Source organism: Hermetia illucens, chromosome 3, assembly GCF_905115235.1.
Source record: "Hermetia illucens chromosome 3, iHerIll2.2.curated.20191125, whole genome shotgun sequence".
In the NCBI taxonomy this organism is placed as follows: Eukaryota; Metazoa; Arthropoda; class Insecta; order Diptera; family Stratiomyidae; genus Hermetia; species Hermetia illucens.
This window is the reverse complement of record NC_051851.1, coordinates 44,897,241-44,920,006: the sequence shown is the minus strand read 5'-3', so window position 1 is coordinate 44,920,006 and position 22,766 is coordinate 44,897,241. Positions and strand designations below refer to the sequence as shown.

Sequence of the window (22,766 nt, the reverse complement as noted above, 5' to 3'; positions counted from 1 at the left end):
AGATATTAGGGAACAGAATTGTCTCAGCATGGGTGCCTATAACGGCTTTGATATCAAGATAGGGGCTCCCTTTCCTATGGATCTTTCATCATAAAAGATCCTAGCCCCATTTATTGATCCAATGTCACAGATTCTATTAAATCTAACCCATGGCCCTTGCACAAGAGAAATGTAAGGGCAGTCTTGCAGCTTTTTTAGCCTCATTACCAGAGGATAGGAGGAGATTTTGGCATGCTGCAGATTAATTTGACCAAATTTTATGTTTTTCGACATAAGCTTAGCCGCGTCTGTGGTGACCGGATTTCCCTCACACGATACCAACAAAGACTCGAAATTAAACAAGAGGTGTCTTGTTTAATTTCTCTGGGGATTGTCACATTTGAAGGTGCTGCAGTGACCGGATGAGCAAAATATTACCTTAGTAAGAAATGAGATATCATATCACTTTTGAAAAAGGTGATATTACACATGTGCAAGCACTCGAAATCATTTTCTAACCCAAAGTCAGACCGAAACTAGTATAAAAGTGAGCCCGAAGCCAGCCCAAAACCAGCCCCAAGCCAACCTAAAGCAAGCTCAAACCCAAACGCCAGCCCGTAACCAGCACAAAATCAGCCCGAAGCCAACCTAAAGTAAGTGCAAGGCCAACCTGAAAACGGTCCAAAAGCCAGCTCCAAACTGGCCCAAAACCAGCCCGAATCCAAACTAAAGCAAATCCCATGCCAGCCCAAAAGTTAAGCCCGTAGCCAACCTAAAGTAAGCCAAAGGCCAGCCCGATACTGGGCGTCGGCATTGACAGCTGCCGCCGCGACTTATACTATAAAGAGCACTAATGTTAGGTAATGCTATATTACAACATCACTTTTGTAATGAGATGATGCTTGGTAATGGGAGAGATGTTAGATAATGGGATGATGCTAGGTAACGGGATGATGTTTGGTAATGGAATCATGCTTGGTAATGGGATGATGCTTGGGAATGAGAAGATACTAGGTAATGCGATAATTGTGTCCAAATAGCTGAGTGGTTAGAGACAAGGCTGCCGTACGGAAGGTCACGGTCAAATCTCACTGGTGGCAGTGGAATTTGTATCGTAATTTGTGATCAGCTGTGATGTGTTTCAGCGGTGAATCAGTACATATCAGGGTAATAATCTCGGGCAAGCGCAATGCTGACCACATTGCCTCCTACAAGGTACTGTAATCCTGTTGTGTATCGTTACGTCTTGAATGAAGTGCTCTAACACACTTCAAGGCCCTTATCCAATATGGATTGTTGCGCCAACGATTATTATTATTAATGCGATAATGCTAGGTAATGCGATGATGCTTGGCAATGTCCTCATGTTTCATGATGCGATAATGGTAGGTAATGTTGCGCCCGGTGATGGTAATGTGATACTTTAAGGTGATGTGACTTTTGTAATATTACATACATCAACTAAGTTTCTAGAACCCCTATCCTCTTCGATAAAAGATCTTATCCCATTACGCAGAGCATTTTTCTGTTTTCCACCTTACACCTCCTCTGCAGCCCGTTGTTGCTGGTCACGGTCCTTTAAATACAATAATCAGAATCTATCACTAGCAAGCGATCTACTTCTTTTATTTTTGCTTGCTCCTAATTATACCTCTCCATAGAAATGAAATTCAACAGCCTATGCTTCGATGAAGTCCACCATACCCCTTTCATAAGCAAACATCTGTACCTTCCGGAGGTTGACCTGATTGGAAAAAAACAAGGTGCGCCTGTGCGATGTATTTTAAATATGTAAAAGTGGAAAATAACACTTTCATTCAATATTGCTGTACAAACTATTGAAAAAACGAAAAATCTCAGCAAAATCAAATTAAACGATTTCTTTCAAATTCAATCAATTCTTGACATTTGACCAAACAACAGATTCTATCCAGTTTATATAACCAGAAATTTTTGTGTAAACAGTTGGAGCTGAAAAACGTCCACAAATCCCACCAAATGATGATAAGCCAATCAAGTAAGGAACCACATTCTTTTCTGACTTCCGCTCTTGGATGAGGAGAGGGCCCTCAAATGTTTCAGTCTACCAAGAAAAGTCATATTATGCATTATATTTTCTTAACGAAACACATATCACCTGAAAAACTTACATGACAATCATCAGGATTAAGTTCTGCTGCACAGAACTGTGTTGTTCCTATTCCTTGGTTAACCCGCGGATATTTCTCATATGATTTGAAACATTCATAGTCAGAATAAATTTTCCTTTGAATTTTTATCAACTTTCCAGATTTACCAGTTTCTAGAATTAATTGACGGTGAGACATAATTTCAAACGAATAAAAAAAATTACCTGTGTCATACATTAGAGATGTACCCTCTGAGGCAGTTATATCTGCCTTAGTCCATAAGCACGTGGGCCGAATACTAAAAATGGTTCCAAAAAGGAAGAAATTAATTAAAGTAAATTCGGTCTTAACATTTATTAAATACTGGTTACGTAGGATTCAACTGTTCAAAATTTCAGATAGTGTCCTTGTTTTAGTAAAATCGTAGTCATTATCGAATGGTAAACGGATATTATTCTTGAATAGTGGTAACAGTTCACCTGAAATAAAATTAAAGCGTTCTCCAATCCTTAATCGATAGTTGGAACTGGCATAAATATTATATCAATACTTTTTCCGGTTAATTGGGTGTAAGGCTCACACAAATACATGATTTTAGCACTCTACCTCACATACTGCCAATAATTACTAATGGGCCATTAAAATGTTTCAGACGAAAAACGTCTTAAGCGTTTCGGTCTAACGGTGACGTACGGTTTTTTCTTCCTCAGCCTTTGTCCCCGAGAAAATTACATGATACTCAACCTTATTTTAGACAGAGTGAGTTGCAACACTATAAAAAGTTCTTTTTCATGATTCTATTAACCTGCATCGAATAATTGTTGCTTTCATTGCCAAAAACTGAATTGCCTGACTTGAAAGGACATGGTTGATTCAAGGCATAAGAAACTATACGGTTGCAAGAACAATTCACTATATTGTTCATTTTCTGCTTATATCAAGCTGCTTGGGTAAACCAATCAAAATGACATCTAAACTACGAATAAGAGATGCCCGTAGCATCCTTAGTGCAGAATGTGATATTTCATCATTTTTGTTTTCAGAAAAATGATATTATATGATATTATCACAAACATATCCTTACCATACATGAAATGTTATATCACCAACATCACATATTATTCTAGGCAACCGATAATATCAAATACTATCACATCCGTATAGTGCATTTATTACATTCGTAGAGTGACAAGTAAAAAACGTAGAATTAATTCCTTTTTTTTGCGAAGGAAGAAAAAAACAAAAATGTCCGCATAGAATAGTGAGATGTTTTTGTATGCAACGAACAGGGAAAGAGTATTTGGAACATGGTTGGTGATGGTAATGTGATATAACACTTTAAGTTGATTTCACTTTTGTGATATTACATACATCACTTACCCATCTCTACTACGTATAGCTTTATGATTGTTTATATTTTATGTTTTTCCTTACGGCGACTCAACTTAACCACAAAGTAAGATATCTCTAAGCATTTACTCCACTAGATTCTTTTTTGGGCATACACATATGTTAGTATTTGAATTTTTAATGCATTCCAACCCGGGGATCGATTGATGGCAAATCATTATCATCACCGGCGCAACAACCGATATCCGGTCTAGGCCTGCCTTAATAAGGAATTCCAGACACCCCCGTTTTGTGCCGAGGTGCACCAATTCGATATCCTTAAAAGCTGTCTGGCGTCCTGGCCTACGCCATCGCTCCATCTCTGGCTCGACGGAGTTCGTGATAGGTCTGTTCTTTGAGAGTGCAACATTACTCGATATGCAGCATTCTTCCGTTCCGTAGCAAGCTTACATGCATCGGCAAACCTGCCGTTCCGACTTTTCTTGCAGCTGGGGCCAATTATATTTGTGGCCGTATCAATGATAACGTTCTTCAGTTGGTTGTGAAGATCATTTGTTAATGCTTCATCTTCAGGATTTCTTTTGACAGTGGTTATTGCGGCATCCATTTCAACCTTAAAAGTTTTGCGGTATTCGGTATTCACTGTCACCTGATTGTTCGGAGTTCGGAGCACTAGGCCAACGAGATAGTGATCCGAGTCTATATTGGCCCCCTTACATGTTCTGACATTCATCAAGGCTGAGAAGCGGCGGCGTTCAATCAGCACGTGGTCAATTTGGTTGAAAGTGGTCCCATCCGGATAGGCCCACGTATGTCTGTACTTCTAACTACCATTTCGTGCGATACTGCTAACTGAGTAATACGCAGGCCGTTATCATTGGCATCGCTATGTAAGGTATGGGAGCCGACGTATCGCCTGAATACGGGTTCCATCCCTACTTGACTGTCGAAATCTCCAAGTATGATTTTGATATCATACTTGGGACAGGCTTCGAGGGTCCGCTCAACTGCCTCGTAGAAGGTATCCTTCTCCGACTCTGCAGTCTCCTCTTTAGGAGCATGAACGTTTATGAGGCTTGTATTTCTAAACTTGCCTCGCTGTTCTCCAAGAAACCGGTCCCTGTCCATCTCCTGCAACGCTGTTACATTGGCCTTATATTGGGACAGGGTATCGGTTAGCTGCTCAGCAGCATTTGGTCTGTAAAGCGAGCGCATGTTTCATGAGAAAATGGGCAAATCGTTAATTTGCTGTCGTTGCCGGGTTCGTCGTTGTAAAATCGATTCTGTCTGGGGCTCCTTCCGGGGCTCCATCGGTTTTCCATGTAGGGTAGTCAGCCTTATCCAACCATCAACCTGGAGGACCAGTTGGTACATTTTGTCCCGTTTTTAGGCGCGGGAAACTCGCCTTCATCCTTCTCCGTCTGCACGTGGAGGTGGAGGTAGGGTTTGGTAGTAGAGCTGTTGGTATTGGTTCAGCAGGCGTTTCCTAGGTTCCATGCTCCATCGTGGGTACCAATACTCGTTTCGCCCTGGGACCTATACTACCTTTTGACCGCCCGTTAGAAATGTTAGCCAGAAAGAAAGCTAGAAAAACCAAAGAATTTTCTCGAGTCAAATAAATGGTAACACAACTATTACAGAAATTAACCAGTCCTCGCAACACTTACGCCCATGCCACTAGAAGGCAATCCCTCCAACCCAACGTGTTCCTATTCCAACTTCTACAGCTTTCCAACGGGTAGTTGAAGCGCTTGCTTCAACCCCAACGAAAGACCAGCGACCAGCGAAATAAATGTCGTAATATTCAACCTGTTATCGCTAGTTTCACCAATTCTTTGAAAACAGGCTTCTATTGCATTTCGGAAATACATCTAAACAGAAGGCATAATGTGAATTTCCCAAGATATAAGCCCGTGTTGCCCTCTAAATTAGAAAAGACTATGAATTTGAAAGTTGTCATCGCCAGCCTGTTGACCTCTTCCGCTGCAGCAGCACTAGTTTAAACTATCGATAATATACAGATATTAATAGTCTCTGTCTACATAAAATGCAACTTTCCACCTGGAAGAACCTCATAGCCGATCCGCACTTGAAATTCTAGTAGTTTATCAGGCTATCATTTTTGCTACTGATGCGATCGACACCGATCCAGACATAAATACTAAACGGATAAAACTCGATGAAATGCAACATGACAAACTGCCGTACGAAATCATGAAAGTCTGCCAGATTTAACCCCGAAATCTTAACGAAGCTTTCATAACTATGGAAATAAAGCCAATACCGAATAAAAAGCATTAATATCCCGGATTAACTACCTGAGTGCCCTAATCTGGAAAATGGTTGCCAAATGCCGTATTGAAGAAGGGTCAAATATTTTCCAACATATAAATAGGCTGAAGGGAAACAAACCCCGCGACTTCGTTCTTACCAAGAACAGCGATCCTATCTGCAGTGACATAAGTACTAGCAGAATATTTCGAGCTTGAGTGGTTCCAGTTGGTCAACTTTATTTGATATCGGAACGGGGTGTATTTGGAGCCCTAGATTTCGTTTAGATACACTACTGTGATTGTTTTTCAGATTTTTCAGTTGGATAGGTTCTGAGAACAAGACCTGTTACAATTTTGGAGGGTCATATTTGGAGCCTTCACTTCCCTTAAATTTCAGGCGATGTCAAATATGGGACCAATTTTGAAAAATACTAATTGGACCCTTTCATTTGGGCATATTTTGTGAAAAAAAATATTGCACCGATCTTTCGCATGTGAGGAGGGGGCCCTTAAACTCAGCACAAAATAGCGTCAATTGCTATAGCTATAGGAATTCACAGTCCACACGTTCTCACCGAATTTCGTGACAATCGTAAATCGATTCTAATAAGGTTTTGTTTTTCGTGTAAAATAAAAATTTAGAAAGGGCTGGGGAGAAGTAAATTTTTCAGGAATGGAATGGGAAGAAGTAGATTCTTTAGAAAGGGAGTTTTAATATTTCATTCGAATTTCAACTATTGTCGTTAATTAAGACGCCATAATCTTATTTGTATGGGTAAAGAAGCAGTAAATTCGCGCGAAATTCTGAACTGCTATAACTCATCCATGAAACTTGGTATGCGTATGCGCGATAGTGTCCTCTATGCTGACACAAAATTTAGTACTCCTAGGATTTTCTTCGGGTCGGTTAAGACGTTTTGGAAAAAAGTGAGTGTGACAGACAGACAGCGACTCAATTTTAGTAAGGTTTTTTTTTACACAAAACCATAAAAAGGGATATAGCATTTCAAATCACAAAGGGGGAACCTTTCGGATTTTATGACGAATCCTAGCTGGCGGTGATTGGCTCGAGACAAGTAATTCTGAATTTCCCTCACAATAATCGACCAGTATATTAAGAATCGTTATTTGCCTTATCTATAGATAAAAGTTACTTACGAAACACTTTCCTCAAGTTCATAAATAACAATGTCATCATTAACTCCACGTTCGGTACGATTGGGATGTATCACCATAGTTTTAATTCCAACTGTGTTTTCGACTGTTTGCGGCGACTCTAAATTGAGGCTACCCAGCAAAATTATAGATGGCCGTTTGCTACAAGATATTTTATATATTTGAATTAAAACTGGCAACAGAAATAATTAAGACTTGCTTTCTTCTACTCGCTAGTGATATATAGGTAAGTCTTGTTGTTAGCACTGATGAAAGGAATAAGTGGTTCCCGAAATATCGGTATTTACCACCATAATAAATATCACTAGCGAATAGAAAAAACCAAGTATTAATTATTTCAAATAATTTAATCGGTAGAAACACCGCGTAATTACACTTCGGCTGGCATCAGAGATATTCAAGAGATTCAGTATATTACGATCTTACCTTGCAGGCAAGTGCTGGACACAAAATGCTGGACCAATTACATATCTAGGATCAATAACGACACCTCCGCATTGATGGAATGTAGTCTCATTTTTGCTTTTCCAACCAATAGCCACCTAAAAGTTTAGGTCAAAAAAAAGAAACCTGTATATGAATATAATATATTTACATAATTTTATATATATTAGATTACCATGTACGGAAATTCATTGAGCTTCGCGGACTCATAACCCCTTGCAGTGGGTTCAATAAATACAAGGTTTCCTGTGTTCCCAACTGGATGAAATTCCGCGCATTCTGGAATACACACTTATGATTTTTAGGATACAAATATATATAACTTTGTTGCCTCGTTTTAAATAGAAATATGTATTTTATAGTGTATAATACAATTGGTGTACCTTCATTGGTGGGACAATTGGTGAATAATATAATACAATTCTATTGGTTGCTGGAAACCCCGCAAATAAATATGATTTAAATGCATGCAACTTAGGGAACTTACTTTTCTCACTTGTTGTTTGCAACGACTTTGTTTGGGTAGTTATAAAGCCAATTAGTACTAGAAGTGGTGAATAAATATTATAAATTTCAAAGAATGTGTTAATTTTGGATACACACTTGCCGCCAAAAGCTTCAGATTTAACATATTAACAACTTTTTCCAATGTCCAAGACTAAAAGCAAGAGGTAAATAGATGCTACTTATAGTTCTGAAAAATAATCTCCATAAGCTCGGGAAATCTATCTGAATAAATTAAATTTGCCATGGCAATAATTTTCTGCGATAACCTTCAACCCAAAATGCTCAGTATTTACTCATCTTATTTGTCGGTTTACCATTGCGAGATAGATGTCAACATGCCATACGTATGTGAACACACTTCACTCCGGTGTTAAAAATCAATTATCCAAACAAAAAGTATGAAATTGTTATTTATTATAATTTAATTATTTTGTTTTCAAATTTTAAATAGCATCTCGTTTGCTTTAATAAAAAAACGATATCGAATAAACTACAATCTATCTTGAATTGATATTCATTTACCATGTACTATTATATGAGTAAGAGAACATTTATGGGTGCCTGAAGATATTCTTAAAACTAGTCATTTCACGGTACCCTGGCTAATGCATATTTATATCGTAAAATTACATGATTATAGTCTATAGTAGACCATTCAGATTGCGCCGTACTACAATATATTCCATTTATGTACAACTTACATATAGCACAGGAAGTGTGAATTGACTACTGACTGCGATCGTACGGCAAAGCAACCGGTCGAAGTGTTTTTTACTTAATATGCATGATTACATCTGAATATAAACTGGTGAAACTTGTATAACTGAACATTTAAACTCATTCATAATTCTTGTTTTCACCTGACACCGCTATTTGTACTACACAAATAGCGCCCCCACCGAGACCTGACAGGAGGGTAGCATGCGGCAGATGTGACCAGGTAAGCCATAAAGCCTACACCTGTAACAAAATGGAAAGTTGGGTTCTCTGCAGGGATCTTGGCGCGCCTGATGCGAGCGTTGCACCTCTTGCGAGCTGAAGGTAGTGGCCAGTCTTCAGAGCCAGAATTGAAAAGAACGAGGATGCTGTTAACACGACCCGTATCCTAATGATCAATATGCACTGAAGTGTAATCGCTCATAAGATGTTAGCGCAGCTCAATTATCTAGTGTTTATCAATGATTAGTACCAGAACAAGGACTCAGCTTCATGGCACTTCGACTTATCCGGTTTCGTGACAGGACTCGCCTTGGGGTTCTTGCCCAAAGCTCAGGGTCCAGTACGAAACGGATCTTGATATAGTGGCAAGAACAGAGCCTATATTCACGCCAACGTTCCGCCTCCAAACTGCGAAGGAAGCGTTCCCAATGTAACCTTCGTGTCGGAATCATTGGTATCGCTGGTGGACGGGTGGCCAGTTTTCGAGAACTTCTCGACAAGCGGCAAAGTTTCTATGTATTGTCGAGCGGTAGAAAGTACCGAGTTCCGGAGGGAGTGTCACAAACCCCGTCACCTGATGCAACGTTTAAACGACCGAGTGAAGGCATGCAGCACAATGACAGCGTGAAAATCATCTAAAAGTTGACACCACAGCGATATAGGGAACAAAGTTCGCTCCTGGCAAGGCCTAGTCCACGAGGTGAATGGAGGAGACTGCGGAAACCTTGTGTTAAGACTAAACAGATGGACCTTATTGTACCTGGACTGTTACCTGCACATTCCGTACGGATTGATGACAGCAGCGTGAACGACGCGGCGGACCCTCTGCTGGAGCAATTCAATTTTTGCGTGAAAGAGGCACTGGAAGATGGCGGAGTATGCGCTGATCAGCAAAGGAAAAGGAGATCCTGACTGATGTGGATGAGGACCTTGTTGACTTGGCATATTGATGCGACGAGTTACCAGATGAATCACTGCTTATGATTTAGTCTTACGCTGGGAAAACCTAGAGTAGTCATTTGGACTAAAAAGAGAGTCCCAACCGTGCGTCCCATATCGATCGACGAGCCGATAATCAAGTCGAAACCTGACCGTACCTTGGATTGATGCTAGACTACAAGACGAGCTTTTTCGAGCAAATTAAAGCAGCAACAGCCAAAGCTATAGCTGGAGTTCCGGCCATAAGTCGGCTAGTGGCAAACATCTGAGGTTCTCTTCTAATGAATGCAGCGCAATGCGTTCTGTTCTACGACGAAGAGGTATGGGCTGATGCTCTTGGCAAGAAGGGATTTGCTCAGACTAATTTACTTACGCCATGACGTCGTTCATGCGTCAAAAATCCTTGCATATTTCTCGACAGCACCGGGGCCGTTTCTACCACCTCAACTGAGGTGAATGCCCTTATATTTTTTCCAGGCTTGTGACTCAACCCCATCATTTTGTTTTTAACGATATTGAATGCATTTTCTTAGTCGATCTGTCGCGGGTAGGATTTAACATAGTGGAATAACTCCAAATATATTTTTTTTTAACTCTTTCCCTGATCTCTGTACTTTATTTTCGTTTTACTGAGGATAGTACATTCCCTCAAACCCTCCTCCTTTAGCTGGGCTTGTGAGCAGCATGCTATGTAAATAACATTATGAAGTAACCTTTTATCTAGTATCAAAGCGAAAATATAGTTTTTTGTTTTAATCAGCAAATAATCGATAGGAAATACCGAACACTTTCAACAATTTACATTAAGGATTCCTCTCACCCTAAATATTCAACTCCCAGATAACCTTCCACAAAACTCAAGGATGGCCAAAATGCCATCCCAACTTAAAAATTGGGTGCATCATGTACGCAGAAAACCCCGCGCATAGTGCGTTGTTAAACGGAGAAGTATCTATCGAGTTTTTGAATGTCAAAAGATAATAAAAAGGATAGCGGGAATTGAATTTTCTTCGTTTGGAATCCGAAAATGAAGTGAGGATGATTTCGTGAGGACTTAACGGCTCAGCATTTATTCGACTGCTTCTGTATTCCATTAAAGATTCATCTCACCCGCCACTTCATCTCGACGAAGAAGAAAGAATATTAAATTTTCATTTACTGAACGAAGCGACTGCCGTTTCACAAGGAAGGCAATACTTTTCAGTATATAGCCACAAAGGCCTGTACATCCTGAGTGAGAAAAATCCAGAAAATCCTGGAAGGCAATCACCTACGAGGCTTTAAGTTCAATAGACAAACATAAGAAACAACCAGCTCTTGAGGTATACTAACGAGGATACGACAGGAAACTCTGCTCTACAACGTGGGAAGGGAAAATGAGGAATAGGAGCACTTGCTTCTGGGCAGAAAGGTATGAAGCCCAAAATTTGAAAGATGAAGTCAAGTTCAACCGGGAACAGTGTTAAAAAACTACTGTACTATATTTCTATCCGACTTTGATAGAATTCGACCGGTGGAGGAGCCGGATGGCAGGGAGTTCCTTGAACTGACAGTACCCTTCCTCCTCTCCCCTCCCGTTGGTGAAAGGAATTCCCTGATTTGAAGGCTCCGCAAGGCGGGAGAGTTCGGGGGCTGGCCCCAAGTAATGTGACAAACGGTTCCAGGCTAGCAGCGACGATGGGGAGGTGTTTAGTTGGTAGTCCGACGACGTACCGAATCGGGAGTCCAACACTGTGTGCGTGAATGCATTCACCTACCCTACCCCCAACAAAAAAAAAAATATTTCTATCCGACAAACTAAAACGAAATTGGGAGCCGGAGTAGCCTATCTTCCATTGGTTTATTCGTTGGAACCAAAAGAATCTTAAGTCATAAACTTGGTTTATAATGTTGGGCCCCCGTTGAGCGCCTTTCGTAATGACAAGATGTGATAATCGGCGGACAAGCGACCATCCTGAGTGGCCAGAGACAACCAAGAAGAGAGAGTTATCCAAAAAGCACCTACAAGTTTACTTGCAAATATTAAAGCTCCATCGAAGTGTTCAGTCGACACTTTCTTGCTAGCCTTTACATTAGGGACTCGGGAATGTACGGAATCCTTTGAATACTCAGAATGGTCACTTGACCATCGCCCATCACATTGTGGCATACACTTCCTTCTGGGTTGGTAAGTTATCAGTTCAACCATTGGTAGCGGTGGGAAAAATGACCCGATAAAGAGTAGAACCAGATTCTCCAGGATTAGCAAAAACTCAGCCTGGTAATGACCGTAAAGTAGCTTAGATCTTGTGAATATCTATGTATGTATATTATTTTATGAATTGGTCGTTGTTCTTTCTCAAAAGCAGTCTTGCTTTAGTGGGGGTTAGCTTCAACGTATGCGATTTATGATGGGCTTTTATATGGTAGAAGCACTAAATTGACTTCGTCTCTGCAGTTTATATATATATGTATATGCTATACGAGAACTTTCTCTGTTAATATTTATTGTAATACTTCACTTATCATTAACTAAATTATTTTTTTCTTTGCAGGTTGGCGTTGGTTGGAAAGATAAAAACGACAAAGTTGACTGGAATTGTACTGGAGTAGTTTTAACCAAGAAAATCATACTGTCCGATGCTCAGTGCATTAAATCGAGAAGGTGAGCACGTTAAAGTATTCAAAAATTAGTAGATTTTTGGATTATCAGAGGATACGCTATTTTACTTATCTCAATTACAGTTCTTTGCCGAATGTGATTAAAGTAACGACTACAAATTCACCTAAGAAGCTCTTTAACATTTCCACCATTTTCATCCACCCAGACTTTAAGGCTTCCGAAGTATATCATAATTTAGCATTGATTAAAATTAACCCAGATATCTCGTAAGTATTAGTAGCTGCGTCATGTATCGTTAAAATCACCAGCTAAGTTGAACGTTTGGTTAAATACGTATTCCACTATAAAATAATCATAACCATGTTTACTATTAGGATAACAAAACTACTCAGACCCGCCTGCTTATGGCATCTACCTAAAATTCCCAACGCCCAGCTTACGAAATTAGGATTTTCCGATCAAGAAATGAAGCAGGTCCATGCGAAAAATATTTCTCGTCTGGATAACGAGACTTGCTCGCGGCAACTTGGGAAAAGTCTGGAATTACCAAGCGGTGTCACAGCAGAAATATTTTGTAGTGATGACAAAGACAAATGCGAAGTAAGATTGTTATTAATAATTCACCATGCGAAATTTATAATGAGTTAATTTACAGAATGACTCCGGAGAATTTATTCGCCTGGGCGGTGATGCAGGCTCCTCTGGCAGACCCTTACTTGTTGGGATAACTTCTTATGGGCAATACTGCAACGAGTCCACCCCCGTTGTTCACACACAATTATCGTCTTATTTGGATTGGATTGAGCCCATACTCATTAGAGAAGTTTAGTCAATAATTAATTATAACGATTATACTATGCACCAGAATATTTTGAATAAAAATTTATTTCCACTTTTGTAAGAAATATGTCGTGTTTGTATGCAAATGATAGGTATCATATATAATTTCAAAAAATATCACATCCTCCCTCAATATAGAAAGATTCGCCCAGCATTCTCCACAATAAAGTTGTATATCTAATTGTCCATTTTCTTGCTTTATTGTAATTGATTGGTGGTCAAAGGACAGACAAGACAAAGTTTCTGGATGACAGCTTTCCTTCTTATTTCCGAATCAAGTCAGCTTACACCTCCCAGTTGATAGCCTCGGTGTTGGTGAACTAACGTGAGCGGCGATAGCCATGACGACCTGACATGGCATAAATTAATGATTTCGCAAATGATTCGGAATAGCTTCCACATGAGCTGACAACTGTGGCATTCTGCTACCCTGATACTCGAGGGTAATATCTATTAAAAACTGTTTTCAGGTTGTTAAAGCTACTTCCGTCCCGATGACCATCTTGGCCGGGTTTGAAGTGCGTTCGAAGCTGCGATACTAATAAGTTGACAGTGCAGGCTCAGTTAAGATGGACTCCTGAGTAGCGCCTGATCCCAGCTCTGATCACAAACTTCCAAAAGGACGTGTGTCAACATACGCGTGACCTCCCTCTTCGTATAGACAATCACGATGATCAGGGAACTGAAGGGGTGAAAGCAGTGCTTCCCTTGGTTGAACCCATCTGCACCAATGAAATAACGATAAAAAAGGATTATCCAGATGTGAGCAACCTCAAGATGGGGGTTACGACTGTCAACTCCAGTAGATAAAAATTGGCCATTACGGGAAAATAAACAAGACGAAGGACAGTTCCAACCCGCTATTTTAAGGCTGGGCCTACGGACAAAAGCATTCTATGTTATTAGTGTGCAAACTCAGACGCAAAGCAAAGACTTGGGAGTCGGCAAAATGTTGTTTCCCGCTATTTGTACAAAGGAGATGTGGCTCAAGTTTCCAGTTAAGGGTATTGCAAGGGCTTCAAAAGAGAGTTATAGAAAGCGAAAAGCAAATCACCACGATCTACATCCTGCATGCAATCATGCATAGGAGTGCAACTGCTAACGACCTCATGGGGCAGATGGGGAAAGAAAGAAGAGCTGATTTGTTGCTTCCTAGCAAACAGTACCGCGATAGGAGCTCACCATTACGATATACCGATATATCTGGCACTGCTACTATGCAGGTGGAAGTTACCGTTAACTGGCGAGTGCGGGTTTTGGAGATGAGCTGGTCGAGAAGATGGCTTCGTTTGGATTCTTCATACGAAAGTGACTTTTTACCTCATACTGAACAAATATATGTTCACTTTTCGGAATAGGCTCGACGCCTTGGAGGACGAGATTAGAAACACGAAAAGAAAAGTTCTACTCGGAGGAGACTTTAACCCTGGAGCATTCGGATGCAGCATATCTTAACCAGATTTTCGAGGCACCCACATTTTGAAGAAAGCCAAGACAGGACTTAATGTCCTAAATATCAGTAACTACCCTACATTCCGACATCTTGGTTGCGAGGGCACTATCCCTGATGAAACCTTTGCTACAGAGATTGGCTGTCAGTAGCCAATCGTAGAAAGTACTGGATTTCACAGTCAATGATCATCAATACATTTCTTTTGAAGTGACAAACGGCTCCTCTTAATATTCTGATAGCCGGCAAACACCTAACAGTTGAAAGAAGAAAATTTTCGTTGGTTTTTCAAGAGATCAGAGACTCAGGCGCAGAAAGAAAGAAAGAAAGAACAGTAGAGGAGGAATATTAGCGTCTTGGGAAATCGTGGGGGACCCAGAACTGGTGCTTTATAGAATAGTATGTAAAAATGTCAGCTTAATCGGTTCAACAAAGTTTTAGTTGTGTTTCCCACCATTTGAAAAAATGTGATTTCATCAACATCAACTATTTGGTATAACTCGGTAAATATTTAGAATTTCTGCCTATTATTTCTGCAGTATACTCCCAAGATATTCTACTTTGGCAGCTGAGGGGTTAAGAAATCGAAAAAAATACTGAATATTTTTTGCTTAGAATTGCATGAAGAATCGCCTGGCATACATTTTATCCGATAATTTTGACACATCCTGTATGCGTGAAGGATCTGCTTTTTCTTCAGTCTTTGTCCCGTTCACAAGCAGAGTTGTCCTGTCATGATCGGCTTCGTCATTCGGTTCTTTCAAATAATTGACCCGGATGCATGAGGCTTTAAAATCCGCATCCAGCGTATCAAGCCACCGTTGTTTCGGCCGGCCTTTTGATCGTTTACGACATTGCAGTAAGTTTTAGATTTGAGACGTATGTTGAAACGTCAATCACAAAGAACACCAGTTGTGGAACGCCACTTCATCCAGATTGCGTTAATGCGTGAAGCAATTTCATAACGCAGGTCCCCATTGGCAGATAGCATTGACCCGAGATATTTAAATTAATCAGTCCTAGGTAGATCACTGCCGCTGACAGTGATTGTGCCTGTTTCATGGGGATCGGTCGTCAAATTTAATTTTATTCCGATTCAATCTGAGACCGTGTTATTGAGGCGATAATTCCATTTTTGGACAAGTTGGTCGAGATCATTTTTGCTATTAGACGCTAGGAAAACATCATTTGCATAGAGCAGTGTATAGGGCGCTGGACGTTGGATGTCCCATGTGACAGTGTCCATAACAAGAACTAAGAGGAGTGGTGAGAGGGTGCTTCCTTGATGAACACCAACTGAGACACGAAGTGGTTTTGATATACCCGCCACACTTCGAACTTTACTTTTCGGATCGTGGTAGAGCAATTGAACCCAGCGCACAAGTTCACCTGACACCAAGTGTTCTTGTAGACCATACCATATGAGTTCGTGTGGCACATGTTCAAACGCTTTATCTAGATCCAGAAATGCAATGTAAAGAGAGTAATGCTTCTCACGGTGTTTCTCCATGAGTAACCGCGCAGCGTGTATTGCGTCAGTAGTTCCACAGTTCTTCACAAATCTGACTTGATTCACGGTTATTTCAACGATTTCGTGAATACAGTTGTCAGGAATGCATTAAAAAATACGGACCAGGCGGTAAACTAAACATTCTGCTAGACTACCTTTCTTTTTCCATATTGTAACTGTGGTACTTTCTTGCCAGTCAGATGGTGTTCTACCTGCCTCAGTGACCCGTTTGAAGAATTCGCTGAGCCAAAGTGTTGGGTCCTAGGTCTTCACTTTCCAGAACTCAGATGCGATGTCGTCAAATCCTTTCATTCGTTTTATTGCGCCCTCGACTTCAGTTGCGCTGACATGTGGTACTGCTCCAAATGTCGGAAATGTATGTGGAAGTGGAGGATGAACAAATTCTTCAGTTGAAATCTGTTCGAAATATTCTCGCCATCTATCCGCCGCAGCTAGATGATCAGTAAGCAAAGTTCCGTTCTTGTGATTAACGCAACAGAAGTGTTCGATGTTCTGGGTGCGTTCATTTCAGCTTTTGACAAGGCGACACAGATCTCTCTTGCCATCCCGAATTTCCAGTTTATCGTAAAGATCTTTGTAATGGGCCACTCGGGTGATAACGATCGCTATCTTTGCTTCCATTGGCATTCTTATAAATTTGCCAATTGGTCAGTGTTTTATCGTCAAGAAACTTGTAATTGAAGCATTTCTTTTCACGGACTTTCATTTCAACATCATCATTGTAAAGCCAACTTTCTCGGTTGATGTACCCTCTTCTTAGCCTGGTGACCCCGAGGGTTGCAGAGACCGCTGGGTGGATCGTGTCTTTAATTTGGTTCCACGATTCTTCCGCATTCGTAACGGTTGGTAATCGTGTAAGTGAAATTACTTCTTTTTTCTGTCCACGAAATCGCCACCATTTAATACGTGGCGAGCCAGTGCATTCCTCACACTGTTTTATTGGTAGCTTGATTCGCAGGACGGCATTCAGTGGCTAACGTTGAGATGCGATGGTCTCATAGGGATCGGCTTTGCAGTCAATGACGGTGGTAAAATGTCGACGTCTTATGAGAATATAGGCGATGTGCGTTTTACTGGTCCCACTATAAAATGTAGGAAGATGAGACAATCGTTTGATGAACCATGTATTCATAAGTACAAGATCATGGGAGTCTGCAAAATCGACTATACGCTCGCCACCCTCATTGCGCACTCCAAACCCCTTTCCCCATGGTACCTGTTACCGTCTGATTTTTCACCCACATGATCATTAAGGTCACCGGCAATGATTATATAGTCGTCAGCAGGCACGGGACGTTTTCATCGAGAAGTTGCCAAAAGGCAGTTTTCTCGTTGAGCCGGATTGTATCCACAATCTGACGGTCCTGGTATCGCTCATAGATTTCGTCGTTATATAGGCTACGGAAAGGTCCATTCTCATGTAGGGGCCAACAATTCTTCAGAGGAATCTTTTCCCGAACGCGGCCAAGAGTTCGCAAATCTTCTTGCTAAGAACCGAAATCTCCGGGCAATACATGAGGACTGGCAAGATCATTGTCTTATTGAGTGTATGGTCTACCAAAATAGAGAATTTTATAGCCAATTCTACCGCGTTCGCGTCCTAAGTTGGAGCTTCTGGCACCACACCATCGGGTTTCTTGCAGAGCGCAGATATCAATGCGCCTTTTTCCAGGGGCTCTTGCGAGTTCCTCGATCTTTCCAGTTAGGGTGCCAGTATTTAGGGTGCAGACACCTATTTCTTTTCCTCGGACTAACTTGCTTACGTTCTGACGCCTTCCATGTATCAAGAACCCTTGCCAAATACCGGGCGCCGTCCTCCCATGTCAATTGAAGTAGACGCTTTAGCATGAAGGATATATATATATAAATGCGAATCGTCAAAGTACGTTTAAATATGCAAATTTTACGTATTTTTTGCAATTTTAACCCTTCTGCCAGCCTTTTGTCATACACCCATGACAATATTTGCCTTATACGAGGGGGGACCCAAAAGTTCCTGGAATTACGCTGTGGTGGGGAGGAAGATTGGGGGAACCTATTGTTTAACCATATGTCCGTTAGTGTTACGCCACCTGCGTAAGTCCGCGAAGTTGTGTCGCTGTGAGTGCATCGATTCGCCTGTGTGATTTTTCTAGTAAAACGACTTTTTACATTTCGGCGAAAACGTAATGGTAGATTGTCGAGAACAACGCGCGACTGTGAAATTTTGTTTCCTGTTGGGGAAATCGGCCGCGGAAACTATTGTAATGCTTAAGGCTGCTTATGGGGTTGTTGCCTTAAGTAAAACCAGAGTTTACGATTGGTTTTCACTTTTTAAAAATAGAGAAATGTCTATTGAAGACCAACTTCGTTCAGGACGCCCCTCAACGTCAAGAACTGATGAAAACGTCAACAAAATCAATGCCCTCGTTCGTGAAGACCATCGCCAAACCATTGATCAACTCTGTGAGATGTTGGAAATATCATGGAGTTCAATTCAGAGCATTTTATCCGAAGATTTGCACATGAGAAGGGTTGCAGCCAGATTCGTGCCGCGCCTTTTCACACACGAGCAAAGGGAGCGTCGACTTCAAGCGTGTTTTGAGCTTCAAAATCAGGTCGAAGAGGACCCTGAATTTGTTTCCAAGGTGATTACTGGTGATAAATAGTGGTGCTATGGATACGACCCCGAAACAAAGCACCAATCAAGCTGACAGACAGCTGGCTCTCCTCGTCCCAAAAAAGCTTGCCAAGTGAAGTTAAGCTCATTTGTTCCTTCGATTGCAGAGGTGTTGTGTACGCGGAGTTCATTCCCCCGAGTCCAACTGTCAACCAGAAGTTCTACTTGGAGGTTTTGAAAAGATTGAGGGTGAGTATCCGGAAGAAAAGGGGAGATCTTTGGCGCACAGCCGACTAGTTCTTCCATCATGACAACGCGCCGGCTCACATCGCCCTTTCCGTGAAGCAATTTTTGCCCAAAAACGCGATGACACCGTTTGTCCACCCCCCCCCCCCCCCCCTTCTCACCGGATCTAGCCCCTGTCACTTCCTTTTGTTTCCCAGGCTCAAAAGGAATATGAAAGGAAAGCGTTTTGCCATTGTGGAGGAGGTGAAACAAAAATCGCTGTAAGGCTTAAAGGACATCCCGATGAGTGAATTTAAAAAATTTTTTGAACAATGGAAGAATCGTTTGGAGAAGTGCGAATACTTTGAAGGTGATCAAAATTTGCTGTAAAAATATTGAGAAATAAAGAAGATATGACGAAATTCCCGATTTTTGGGTCCCCCCCGTATTTGTGGGTCTTCATTCTACATGTATGCCAACAATTCAGTCGTGCAAGAGTCAGTTTTCTTCTGACCAAAGTTTGACAGTATTTTTTTTTTTGAGAATGATGGGGTCCTGAGTCCGCATCAACTTAATGCTGGATCGGACCAAATGGGGAGCAACTTACTTCCTCTTTCCTGGTCCACGGACCCCTAGCTTAGGGCTTGCACCCAAACTTTTCAAAGATGTCAAGAGATGACGGCTTTACGGCTTCTTACCAGAGCAAAGGCAAATCGTCAGATGCTGCCTCACCTCTGCCCTGGACGCGGACTTAGGACCCCATCATTCTCAAAAAAAGAAAATATTTTCAGCTCTGGCCAAGCTCTGGTCAATACGGCGGATTTGCGCTCAATATAATTCGTAGGCATGTCGTGTTCTACGAATTATATAAATGAGCATTTAACATCTGTGAGCCACTACGGTCACGCTGCTCTCAGGGCAGAGGTGAGGCAGCGTCTGACGATTTGCCTCTGCTCTGGTAAGAAACCGTAAAGCCGTCATCTCTTGACATCTTTGAAAAATTTGACAGTCCCAAGATAAGATAATACTGAAAATATATTTAACTGAACATAATGGTCGGTCTTTTAGGCGCGATTGTACACATACCTACATATAAATTCAAACACTTGTACACATATGTATTTTTGAATAGCAAGCTATGTACATGGATTTTAAATGATTGCATTTTTTATCACATTTTCATTTACACCCAAACAACCGACTCTATCCACTTCGCATATGCAGGAATTTTCGAATAAATGGAAGGTGCTGAATCTCCCGAACATTCACTTGTAAATGAGCTGATTCCAATAACGTAAGGAATTGATTTTTTGTCATCTAACTTTTGCAATAACAATGGTCCAGACGCTTGTATCTGGAAAGGAAATAAAGTGTTAATCCCATTGACGTTTAATAGAGATCCTTTTATATACCCGACAATCCTTTGTGTTTATTTCTACAGCACACAGTTGTGTATCCATGATTCCTTTATCAGCGTTAGGGAAAATTCTATAAAATTCCATACATTGATCATTGGGATGCAATTTGGTCTTGATTTTTATAAGCTTATCCGCTTTTTCGCTTTCTATGAAAAAAATATGGAGAAATTACAGTCATGAAATTTTCTCAATCAAAAATTTATCTTGCCAGTTTCATTTCGATCGTATGTTACTAAAGTATTCTCTGCGTTAGAAATTTCGGCCTCATCCCACAGACAAGCTGGCAATTTTCTAAAATAGGAATTTGAATCACTATTCCGAGAATTAATTGTTACAGAAATAATACTCACGCCACAGGGGCTTCCAATTCATAAAGGGCAATGTCATTATAAAATGTATCTTCTTTGCGGTCAGGATGAACTATAATATTTTTTATTGGGAGAGAGTCTTCTGCTTGCGAAGGTTCATTTAATTGAGTCTTTCCCACTTGCACAACACTAGGTTTTTCACTGAAATCACAACAAAGTGGGGTATATACCTAAATTAATCTTGTTCACTAGATCATCCAGGAATAGTTTTACCCTTGATAAGCTGCACAATACGCAGGCGCCACTATAAATTTTGGATCTATCAAAACTCCTGCACATCTATAATCAATTAATCCATCTTTATTCTTCCATCCGATTGCCACCTGCAATGTTATTTAAATCGTGAAAATGTACTGATAAGTTCCAAAACTAATACGGACCATATAAGGAAATTCATCAGATTCAGCCAGTTCTAGCCCACTTTCAGATGGTTCCTTAAATTGTTTGTTGTCAGCGGTTGAATAAAACTCCTGGCATTCTATTATGTATGTACATCAAAACAGATTATGGATAGAATAATCAAAAGACACAAATCAAGGTGATTATTTGGAAAAACGATTTGAATTCTTCACAAAATGCACTCACTTTTTGCACTCAACGACTCTGACTGGGATTTAGCGGAACTGAAAACTACTATAATTGAATATTATGCAAAAATCTTTATGCATTACTAATATTAAAAAATTTACCAATTGCTAGGAAAATTACAGTCCTCATTTTGACTTGCTTAGCTGATGAAACTTCAGCGAACCTTGAAGCGCTACTGCAAATTGCGTTGTCTGCACAAATGTTTTATTCAGCCGCTTTGCTAGTCCTTTTTTGAACTGGTCAAGATCTTTTATCTCAGCTACAAAAAGTAACACTTTATGCAGTGCTATTTTGAACGAGTTTTATATTTACCTTGCTATGTTTGTTAAGCTTGAAACTTGATTGAAGCAACCGCGGATTTTCCAGAGTAAACAATGGTTCACGTATTCATTTCAAATATATTTTTTCCTATTCTTGGTATTCTTAAGCCCATTATTGAGATGAGCACTGTCTCAAGACCGGTTTCATTTAATTGCAATGGGTTTTGTAAACTTTCCACAGTTTAGTTAAAGATTATCTTGGGATTACATATGTGGCCATATACATATGAGTATACAATTATTAGAGTATTGTATATATATACATACAACTTTCATATAAAGGACAGCATAAAAGCAGTAAAGCCGAGTTTCGTGCCAACGTCAGAATAGTAATAGATTAGAGGCAGGAATGTGCTTTGAATGTGTGAAATAAAACCTTATTCATGGTTCTATATCTTTTTATTCAAAATAAAATATCTCAGACACACGGTCGTCAACCATTTGTGTGAATTACTTCCATTTCAATTAAGCTAAAGGAATGTAGTGTTCAGAGGTTTTACTGTTCGCAAGGGATATTTCCGTTATCGGCTTGTTGGGGTGTCAACTCCCGTCCTACGACATAATATCTTGTTGATATCCTCTATCCCAAAGACCTGGTGCATCCACTTAATATCTAAATATGCATTCATCAAAATAAATATACACAAAACTTTGTTTTCTTCCAATAAATATTTTTTATTTAATCTCTTTTATCTTGATCAATGTGCTATTGCTAGCATTACAGTCAACTAGATAGGACGATATATTGATTACCATCATCATCAACGGCGCAACAACCGGTATCCGGTCTAGGTCTGCCTTAATAAGGAGCTCCAGACATCCCGGTTTTGCGCCGAGGTCCACCAATTCGATATCCCTAAAAGTTGTCTGGCGTCCTGGCCCACGCCATCGCTCCATCTTAGGCAGGGTCTGCCTCGTCTTCTTTTCCTACCATAGATATTGCCCTTATAGACTTTCCGGGTGGGATCATCTTCATCCATACGGATTAAGTGACCCGCCCACCGTAACCTATTGAGCCGAATTTTATCCACAACCGGACGGTCATGGTATCGCTCATAGATTTCGTCATTGTGTAGGCTACGGAATCGT

At 40.5% G+C, this 22,766-nt stretch overlaps 3 protein-coding genes across 4 annotated transcripts in view; 1 reads left to right on the top strand and 2 right to left on the bottom strand.

Annotated features, from left to right (window-relative positions):
- Positions 1–13,243, top strand: part of LOC119651842 (serine protease snake-like) — a 28,967-nt gene extending 15,724 nt beyond the window's left edge. Inside the window, exons 3-6 of the mRNA XM_038055640.1 lie at positions 12,271–12,380; positions 12,461–12,604; positions 12,713–12,938; positions 12,994–13,243. Of these exons, the coding sequence (XP_037911568.1) occupies positions 12,271–12,380; positions 12,461–12,604; positions 12,713–12,938; positions 12,994–13,167 (654 nt within the window). The 3' untranslated portion in view covers positions 13,168–13,243. The remainder of the gene's footprint in view (positions 1–12,270; positions 12,381–12,460; positions 12,605–12,712; positions 12,939–12,993) is intronic.
- LOC119651850 (serine protease snake-like) lies at positions 1,834–8,072 on the bottom strand. Its single transcript, XM_038055650.1, has 8 exons — positions 7,955–8,072; positions 7,839–7,895; positions 7,527–7,630; positions 7,334–7,449; positions 6,890–7,048; positions 2,333–2,406; positions 2,130–2,281; positions 1,834–2,062 (listed from the first exon to the last, which is right to left on the bottom strand). The coding sequence occupies exons 1-8, from the start codon at positions 7,980–7,982 to the stop codon at positions 1,874–1,876; spliced, it is 879 nt and encodes a 292-aa protein (XP_037911578.1). The 5' UTR covers positions 7,983–8,072; the 3' UTR covers positions 1,834–1,873.
- A 6,833-nt stretch (positions 13,244–20,076) lies between the features above and the next one.
- LOC119651851 (serine protease snake-like) lies at positions 20,077–21,817 on the bottom strand. Of its 2 annotated transcripts, none has more exons than XM_038055652.1 (9): positions 21,670–21,817; positions 21,459–21,616; positions 21,355–21,399; positions 21,150–21,247; positions 20,983–21,092; positions 20,752–20,910; positions 20,610–20,692; positions 20,396–20,547; positions 20,077–20,337 (listed from the first exon to the last, which is right to left on the bottom strand). In XM_038055652.1, the coding sequence occupies exons 2-9, from the start codon at positions 21,484–21,486 to the stop codon at positions 20,167–20,169; spliced, it is 846 nt and encodes a 281-aa protein (XP_037911580.1). In that variant the 5' UTR covers positions 21,487–21,616; positions 21,670–21,817; the 3' UTR covers positions 20,077–20,166. The 2 variants fall into 2 exon arrangements, with proteins under 2 accessions (XP_037911580.1, XP_037911579.1); XM_038055651.1 differs by having other exon boundaries at positions 21,355–21,402; positions 21,670–21,816.
- Positions 21,818–22,766: the final 949 nt, after the last annotated feature.